A 10,065-nucleotide genomic window follows, 5' to 3' on the forward strand; every position below is an offset into this window, starting at 1 on the left:
CGTTAATGTAACAATCATTGTAGTCATCAAATGGTTTCCAAGTAAGATCTGAGGCAATTACCATATTAACCATTTTTTTTTGGTTGGTTAATTGTTTGGGGGGTATTCAATTTGAAATAAACAGGAGATCATTTCCTGCATGAGAACAACGTGGAGGGAGCTGCCATTTTGAGTCAGTTCAGGAAACAGATAGGGACTAAAGATAAAAAATAAATAAATACTCCAAATGAAGGCAATTTTTAAACCTTTCATAGCATGGCAAAAAACACTGTAGTCATTTACATACCAAAAGCTAGAACCTCTTTGTAGTGTTGGCATTGGGCTTACCATCCTAGTCTCAGTATACTAACTTACTTGAAAATTATCATAAAAACATACACTGAATATTTTGTCTTTAGATCTCTAAAAACCTCAGAAAAACTTATCAAAATAACAGACTACAATAAATTCAAGAGAATCAGTTTCATTTTATTTCAAAAAAATTTAGGCTTTTTATAATATTAAATATTTGTTATGAGTAATTCTAGCTCATTTGGTCATAAATATATATGTTTTTAGGAAAATAATTCTAAAAACTTAAAATGCATGTTTTGTATTATTATGTATAACATTGGCAAATTAGATAAGACATGCTCATTCATGTTAAACTCATAAATCTACTCCTATTTTCTGAATCTCTTAAAATCAGAAACCTCGCTAGGCAAGATCTTAAACTACTGTTCTCCTGTAGGCCATGACATTTTTAGCAGATATTTAAATGTATTAACTGATCTACTAATGAGTAGAAATCTGAAAGACCAGAATCTCTGTTGCCTTTCACATAATGACTCTATTCAATGTAAACTATGACTACAATTAGAAAAAAACTGAAATCCTAAAGTCAAATCCTCACCTCTTTTATCAGTCATAGAAAATCTTTTAATAGCTATGATACTGTAATCTGTAATCCCAGCACTTGGCAGTTGAATGCAAGAGGATCAAGGCCTTTGACTGTCCATAGCTATATAGCAAGTTTGAGGTCAGCATGAGTAATGTAGGACTGTCTCAAATAAACCTGTCCCCTACAAATCAAACAGAAATATAATGTTAGTATAAAGATATAAAAATAGTAAATATTGCTGTCACTTCAGTAGGAAATTGTTGACCAGAAATACTAAAATAAATGTACAATTGGAATTTTTTTACTATAATTTTGAAGGGAAAACTATTGAAATCTGGATATCCATAGAGTTCCCTGTTTAGAACATTATCCTGACAGCATATAGCCCAGAACTGGTAAGAAGCAAGGCTTGGAGAATCACAGGAGTTGCCTTGCCCAGACTTTAGAGATGGCAGCAAATAACTATAAGTATCACCTGTTATTTTAGACTGAGGAAGTGCAATTGATGATGACATGTTCCAATATAATAATAGAAAAACAAACAAACAAACAAAAAACTAGTATTTCTGCTTTAGATCTTGGCAGGGCCATTCTAGCCCCATCGTTTGACAAAAGCACAGCACACCTCAGAAAATTGTTTTGATGACATCAACAATTGTCAGACTTAAAATCTATTGATGTGCTTCAAACATCTCTCATCTTCCGGGGTTATACATGGTGGTATTTATGAGACCTCTAAATGATCCCTAGGAATAGGAGCATAGTGTGTAGAGTTGGGAGAGGATATATAGACTGGAGAGATAAAATGGGAAGCATGGTGATCCTTGGATTGCCTGTGCCATATACCTTTGCAGTTGTGGTAATAGATTCAGTGCAGATTGACACTATGAGCACTACCCTAGCACACAGTACAGTGCTTTCTTTTCTTTTTCCGGGCTTTTGCCTGTGACAGGGAATGTAGCTTGGATACTACTGGGTATTGTGTGGAAGATAACAATCATTGGATCAGTTCAAAGCTTTGGGAGCTGCCAGTTAATAGGCTAAGCTTCAGACTACATCCTACCAATGGATAAATAGGGTCCAGTCTAGATGAATTTCTGGATCCCCAGGATACATGAATAGCATGCAGTATTCTAGAGTAGTATCCAGCTTAATGATACTTCTGTTGCTCTTGTGTCTTTCCCTCTTCTGTATCCCCCAAGTTCATTCCGCTTTCTTGGCATGACTCACAAATGAGCCTTTGTGTATTATCCTGTGGTATATGAGAGGAGTTGTCTGAAGAGAGATGAAATATTGAGTCATGGCAAACACAACTGTGGAAATGGAAACCATCCAGGGGCAAATGTTGTAAAATTAACATAGTCTGTGAAAGAAAAATGCTTTTGCTTTCAGAAGGAGAGTGAATGGAGTTTTTCACTAAGCTGGAAGGGGGCTAATAAAGACCCTTTTTAACTGGAGAATTTAATAAGAATTAACCAAAACCCAGGTGCAATTATTCTTACAGGAGTGAACTGGATAGATGGGTAGAGTTTGGCTAGTATAAGATACTTGATTTAATGACTTTTGAGGTCCTTTTTCGAAATCATGATCAATAAATTCTGCTCTCTGTGACATATCTACTATATTTGTTTGAAAGATGAATAAACTAGGATACATAGATATAGCTTTATAGTATAGTTCTTGAACTTTCATGATGTGACAATTAAATCTGCATGATCAGGACATATTTAGAGCTCTGTATTAGGCACACATAATCTATAGCTCCTGGGGACATACACGCAAATGAACAAACATGACTTTATAGTGTTTGTTTTCAGAATGGAATACATTTTATAAATAATCTAAAAGCAATAGGTTCAGTTTCTATGTTCTTAGAGACAGAACCTTAAAGACCCTAAAAACTCTAAAAAAGAAAAAAGAAAAAAGAAGAGAAAAGAAAATAAACTTGAAGCTTTAAATAAACAATAAAAACCCTAAAACAAACAAACAAACAAAAAAAACATAAAATTTTTGAAAAAATAAAACTAAAAGAATCTAAAACCCTAAAGAAAAACAAACAAACAAAAAAAATCAACAAAAAAATTCTAGATCTCTACAAAGACCCAAAAAACCATAAAATAATTACCACAAACAAACAAACAAGGAAAGAACAATAGCCACACTAAGCCTTAAAAAAAAATCTTGCCAAATACACTGAGAACAACCCTAAAATCATTTAAAAACCGTAAAAAAAAACCCTAAAACAATAAAGCAAAACCTAAAACCCTAAAAAACCCTAAAATTATTAAACAAACACTAAATGACCCAAAAAAGCTATTTTTTAAATTCTTAATTAACATTTTTAAAACCCTAAAATTCTATAAATAAGAAAACACAAGAACTCTAAAAAGACCCTAAAAAATTATAAAACCCTAAAAAAAAAAAATCCAAAAACTCTACAAGTCTAGATCCCTAATGAGACAATAAAAAAGCAATTAAAAAAAAAAAGAAAATGAAAAGATACAAAACCACCACCCCAACAACTACAAATTCTTCTGCCTTAAAAAATCGCCAAAAACACTGGAAAAGAAAATCATTTTCCAAACCTTATTAAAAAAAATGCTTAAAACAATTTTTAAAAATTCCTTAATTAAATTAAAAAACAAAACAAAACTAAAAAATAAAGAAATACCCTAAAATTCTTTTTTTTTTTATAAAAGAAAACATTTATTTGGGGGCTTGCTCACAGTTTGAAAGGGTTAGTCCATTATCATCATGGTGGGAAGCAGACAGGCATGGTGGAGGAGAGGTAGCTGAGAGCTTCGAATCCTGATCTGAAAGCAGCCAGGAGAGAGAGTGAGGGGGAGAGACAGAGAGAGACAGAGAGAGAGAGAGACAGACAGAGAGAGAGAGAGAGAGACAGAGAGAGAGAGAGACAGAGAGAAACAGAGACAGAGACAGAGACAGAGACATAGTTTCAAAGTCCTGGTATGGACTTTGAAACCTTAAAGATCACTCCTTACTAGGAGTGATCACACCTGTTCCAACAAGGCCACACCTCCTAATCCTTCCCAAACACTTCCATTAACCAGGGAATCAAGCAGTCAAGCATATAAGCCTACGTGAGGTTGTCTTATTCAGACCAAGACACTCATTAAACCTTGTAACAAAGCCAAGTTGAAAAGCAGTACTGTACAAGTGTTATGAGAAAAGTTGCTGGGACCAGGCTTACATTGCAATGCAGTGACCTGGCAACTCACTCAACAACAGTAAAAAGACCCACAAGAACTGTAAAACCCTAAAAAAAAGTTCCTTTAAAAAGTTCTAAAAACACATCAAAACTCTGAAACTCAAAATAAAATCCTTGAAAACCCGCTTTAAAAAGCAAAACAAAAAAACAAACATACAAACAAACAAACAACAACAACAAAAAACCTACAATACCCTGAAACCCTAAGTAAAATCCTGAGACTATAAAATCAATCCTACCCTCCCCCAAAATACCTACAAAACCCTGAAACATTAACTAAAATCCTAAGATAAAAAAATAATCCTAAGCCTATAAAAAAAAGCAAACACACACACAAGAAAACAAAAAACCCTTACAAAATCCTAAAACCCTATAAAACACTAAAAGTATAAAAAGAAACAAAAACAAAACAAAACACAACAACAAGAAGAACAAAATCACACAAAAAACTACAATTCTCCTAAAATTATTTATAAACACTAAAAAGCCCTAAAACGCTGAAATACCTTAAATAAATAAATAAATAAATAAATGAATAAATAAATAAATAAATAAATAAAATAAAAATAAACCTCAACCCTACCCAAAACAAACAAACAAACAAGCAAACAAAAAACTTATAAGGACAAAAAACCTACCAAATTTAAAACCATTAAAACCCTAAAACTCTAAATAACACAAAGGGCTTTACCCTCCCGCACACCCCCCCCTCTAAAAAAAAAAAAACCTGAAAACTGTAAAATACTAAAAAGCCCGAAAAAAGCCTAAAACATTAGAAAAAGTAAATCAAAAGAAAAAAAAATCTAGAATCTTTAAACAAATACTGAAATAGTCCTAAAATACAAAAAAAAAAAAAAAAAAGAAAAAGAAAAAAAAGAAAAAGAAGAGAAAAATAAAATTCTGAAAACACACCTATTAGCTAGGCAGTCATTCAACTTACAGAGTTTAGCCTGATTCTGAGTGCTGGTATTAAAGGGGAATAAAACTATACTTGACTCCTTTTTGTTTGTATAATTGTTTTCTAAAATATTTTTTTTTCTCTGTGGGTGAGTATATGTGTGTGTGCGTGTGTGTGTGTTGTCCAAAGAGGTCATCAGATCGTCTAGAACTAGAATTGCAGGTGGTTGTGAACAACCATGTGGGTGTTAGAAATTGAACCCTGGTCCTGTGCAAAAGCAATCAGTGGGCCTAAGCAGTGAGCTATCTCCTCAGTCCTTTCTGCTTGCTCTAATCTCTACTTCACTATTCATCTTGCCTAAATATGTCTTTATTCCTACTTCTTCTGTCTGTTTTTATGTGATGAATTCTTGTTTGCTTTTCTCTTGTTTCTCCAATTACAGCACCAAGATTCTTCATTTCCTTTTGTTTTGGAAGATTCTCAAGGAATCTTAAATCCAGACTTTAGGGCAGTTATTTAAAATTCACACCTGGGGATTAATCTTCAGAAAATTATTTTTGGGAAAAACATGTGATTATTTCAACATCTATAGTAGTGTGGGGGCATTATTCTCCCTACGTCATGTACACTTAAGATCTTTAGATACCTCCTTCCCTGTGATAGCCTTGCAGCTCACTGAGTGACATGTGCATTTGATGATAAATGATACACAAACTTTGAAGCACCTTACCATATCCTGTCACCCATATCATGTTCAACATAGCAAGAACCACAAGTGAGTTGAAAAATACAAATATATTTTTTAGTGTCTTGAAGCTATAATCCCCAAATTAATCAAAATATTATTTGGACTCTGTTACTTTATACCAGTGTTTTTTTTTAAGTGTAAAAGTCCCAGGCCTTTTCTGTGACCCTTTGCACAGGTTTACAGTGTCCTTTTACCATCTTCATCCTCCCCACTATCCTCCATTGCTATCAGATCTCCCCCCTCCTGCTGCGCTTACTCTTCCAAAATACCTCCTATTTTTTAATGTCCCTTATTAAATTTATATTTTTACATTAGTCATTTTGAGTTTTACTTGTCTAACCTAATATATAGTATTTAACCATTCCATCCATTTTTTGAAAACAAAGCGCTGCACTAATACACATAGATGAGAAATATATTTCTCTCTCTCTCTCTCTCTCTCTCTCTCTCTCTCTCCTTCTGTCTCTCATTTTTAAGGCATTCATCCAGTAGTTGACATCTTAAATCACTCCATAGCACGTATGTTTCATACAGTGAGGCAATCAATATTGATGATATGGATATGTAGTGGTCCTTCTTAGATTTTTTTTTTTGTGAACTTAAATCAACCTGGGAAGATAGAATCTCAGATAAAGATCCTCCATCACATTGGCCTGTGGCCACACCTTAAGGAATGATTTTTTTTTGATGACTGTTGTTGAAGGATCTAGCTCTCTATGGATAGTGTCATATCCTATGAAGATGATGTACAGGGTACGGTGGGGACCGTGGAAGGTACTGAAAAGGATTTTTTTTGAAGAACTGAAGATCTATGTGCCATGAACAATTAAAGTGTCCTCTAATTTGTAAGTAAATTTTATACATACCTGTGTCCAGTATTCTGTCTACACATATTTCAAAACTAAAATTACCTCATCTATTTCATCCTGTTTTACTGCATTTAATCTATGAAATTACTTATAATCAGAAGTGCTGGTAAATTTTAAAAACCTTTAAAATATGACTGGGAGATATCAGGTTTTTTTTTTTAATTTTATCACAACTTTGTAAGCATGCCCAAGATCTATGTTGTCCTCTTACTTTCCAAAGAATCCATAATTCATGATTGCCATTGGTTTCAATACATGTCATTTATCCCTGTCAAATTCCAGGTTTGTTTGCATAAAAATAGTCCTCCTCTAACTGTGGGTTTTCATAAAGTGAAAATTGGTGTGCTATCCAGTGTGCTGCCTCAAAGAATCTGGCAATATTTATGATAAGAAGCACAGCTTAAAGATAACCAAGGGAAAGGTTGGAACATGAAAAATAACCACCATGGATGTTGTCAAGGCAGAAACCGAAGACTTTCTCAGAACGAAAATAAAAACAAAAATGAAACAAAACAAAACACAAACCAAACAAATAAATAAAAATTCAACAACCAAACAATAAAAACCATGCAAGGGTGTAATTCTTTGGCAGAATATTACTCATATCATCAGGCCTTTCAGTTGAGATTTCATTTATTATTTCTAGGAGGCCATATGAAAAGGTAAATTCGAGATGCTGAATGTTTCTGAGTGTAACTAGGGAAGGAACCAGCCTGAGAGGGGTTCTATGATGTAAGCTGAACTAGGGTGATGTCACAGAGCACTGGCTGGAGGTTGCGCATCTATTCCACTTGGAGGCGCTAGAATCCATTCAAGGTGAGTTCACTATCTTCACAGTGGTGTGTCAAAGCCAGGTCATTTTTTCCCACAGGCTTTTGGTGCCTGGTCTCTATCAGGAGATCTTGACGACTAGGATATTTTTCTATGGGTAAGTACATTTATGAAATAATTGGGACCCTCATAGCTACAGAAAGCTAAAAATTTTCTCTCCTACAGTGAGTTACTGTACATTCTACTTTCCCCATGTTTATTAGCAAGGGAGATGAATGGTCTAGGTTAGTTTATCTCCTGAATTTATTATCCTTGCTAACCATATCTAGATCACAATTCCACTAAAATGCCAAAGCTCCTGTTTGTCCATGTGCATGTTAGAAGTTATTAGTTCTAAAAGGCTGATATTGCCTCGACTTTTTGAGTTGTTCTTGAGTTCAGTGATGCAATGGCTTCATCGAATAATTCTGAAGCTGGGTCAGGAGAAACAATAAAGAAGGACAGTGGTGTGCTGTGTCCCTGGGAAGATATTTGTGAATGCAAGAACTTAGCTCAGAGCTTACGCGTACAAGAGAATCATGGTGACCCCTCTGGCCTTTTTTTTTTTTCTCTTCTTCTTGATCATTGGGGGTAATTGTCATAGCACCACCTAAATTGACATAGAAATTCAAGGAGAGGATCCTCATCAGAGACAAATTTACTCAGGTCTGAAGAAATAAATGTTGATCTGAGTATGTTATTCTGAGCTCTAGAGAATTACTTGTTAATTACACTATTTTTATTTCCTTGTTTCCTTTGTTTCTTTGTTTGTTTGTTTGCTTGCTTGGTTAATTTTATTTGAGTTTCTGTATGTTTAGATTTGGCTGTCAGGAAACTCACTGTGTAGACCAGACTTGTCTTTCTCTCACTAAGGTCTGCCTCACTCTGCCTCTTGAGTACTATGATTAAAGTTATGGGTCACTACCACTTCCTATTAACTTCTCCATTTGATTGTTTGTTTTGTTATTTTTTGTTTGTATTTCTGTTTTGTTTGTTTTTCGTTTGATTTTCGTTTGTTTTCTTTTACTTGATGTTGTTGTTGTTGTTGTTTGTTGTTGAGACAGGGTTCCTCTCTATAGCACTGACTGCCCTGGAACTCACTTTGTAGACCAGGCTGGTCTCTAATTTAGAAATCTGCCTGTCCTTGCCTTCTGAGTTCTGGGATTAAATGCGTGTACCACCATGGCTGACTTATTAACTTCTTATTTTTATAAAATTAATTTTAGGAGCTCAAATCTGTTTAGCATAGTCTTCTTCACATGCTCAGAAGTTCTCGTAGAGAAGAGTCTTGGTCCAGCATTCACTCCCAACCCATAACCATTGCCCATCAGGAATTCATATATATGACAGAGGCAACAGCATTGTGTCTGGCGTAAACGGGCAAGATCTTCAGTCCCAGGCAATGGGCAAGTATGATATTTGAAGAGAATGGAAGCCACTTAGACAGTGTGATCTAGCACAACAGGTCTACAGCCAGGTAGAAGACAATACCTCTGAAGAGTCTGAGCATGACATCACTCAAGAAGAAGAGTAGGAGGAAGCCTTCTTCCCAGGCCCTGGGGAATATTGTTGGCTGCAGAATTTCTCACGGGTGGAAGGAAGGTAATGAGCCTGTCACCCATTGGAAGGCCATCATTCTAGGTCAACTGCCAACAAACCCTTCTCTTTATTTGGTGAAGTATGACGGAATTGACAGTGTCTACGGACAGGAGCTCCACAGCGATGAGAGGATTTTAAATCTTAAGGTCTTGCCTCACAAAGTAGTTTTTCCTCAGGTGAGGGATGTCCACCTCGCAGGCGCACTGGTTGGCAGAGAGGTACAACACAAATTTGAGGGGAAAGATGGCTCTGAGGACAACTGGAGTGGGATGGTGCTAGCCCAGGTGCCATTCTTACAGGACTATTTTTACATTTCCTACAAGAAGGATCCGGTCCTCTACGTCTATCAGCTCCTGGATGACTACAAGGAAGGTAACCTCCACATCATTCCAGAGACCCCTCTGGCTGAGGCGAGATCAGGTGATGACAATGACTTCTTAATAGGTTCCTGGGTGCAGTACACCAGAGATGATGGATCCAAAAAGTTCGGAAAGGTTGTTTACAAAGTTCTAGCCAATCCTACTGTGTACTTTATCAAATTTCTCGGTGACCTCCATATCTATGTCTATACTCTGGTGTCAAATATCACTTAAATTGAAAAAAATCACAAAGTACAGAAATGTAAACTTATAGGATTGAAAAAAAAATGTTTGTTTTCCTGTGTTGGGTACCTATGGGTCTTTGACAACCTCAGTATCTTTGTCAATAAAATTTGTTTTGTTCTAAAAATTAATACGTGTGACATGACATGCTTTTAGTGAACACTTTGTTGGAAGAGATGGACTATGGTAGAAAGAACATCAAAGGAAGATGAAAGTTGCAACGCAGGCTGTGAACAGTGCATACATCTAATATCACACAGGCTAAAATGGACAGGACTTAGATTCTGTGGTCTGCATAGTGAGCAAGGAATTGGAGATATGACTTAGAGGAGCAGGGATGGCAGCAAAAAATGGATTTTTAGGAAGAAGCAGAGAAAGACAGGACATAGATAGAATCTCTGGTATGAAGTCTGAGGGAGAAACAACAAGT

The 10,065-nt window shown here is 35.5% G+C and overlaps 1 protein-coding gene across 1 annotated transcript; it reads left to right on the forward strand.

The window, feature by feature from the left end:
• Positions 1-8,942: 8,942 nt before the first annotated feature.
• Gm20891 (predicted gene, 20891) lies at positions 8,943-9,626 on the forward strand. Its single transcript, XM_017318724.2, has one exon. The coding sequence runs from the start codon at positions 8,943-8,945 to the stop codon at positions 9,624-9,626; it is 684 nt and encodes a 227-aa protein (XP_017174213.1).
• Positions 9,627-10,065: the final 439 nt, after the last annotated feature.

Source organism: Mus musculus, chromosome Y (genome assembly GCF_000001635.26).
Source record: "Mus musculus strain C57BL/6J chromosome Y, GRCm38.p6 C57BL/6J".
Classification (NCBI taxonomy): domain Eukaryota; kingdom Metazoa; phylum Chordata; class Mammalia; order Rodentia; family Muridae; genus Mus; species Mus musculus.

Excerpts from the sequence above, each read along its gene's own strand:
- Gm20891 (XM_017318724.2), top strand. The coding sequence starts at position 8,943 with ATGACATCACTCAAGAAGAAGAGTAGGAGGAAGCCTTCTTCCCAGGCC.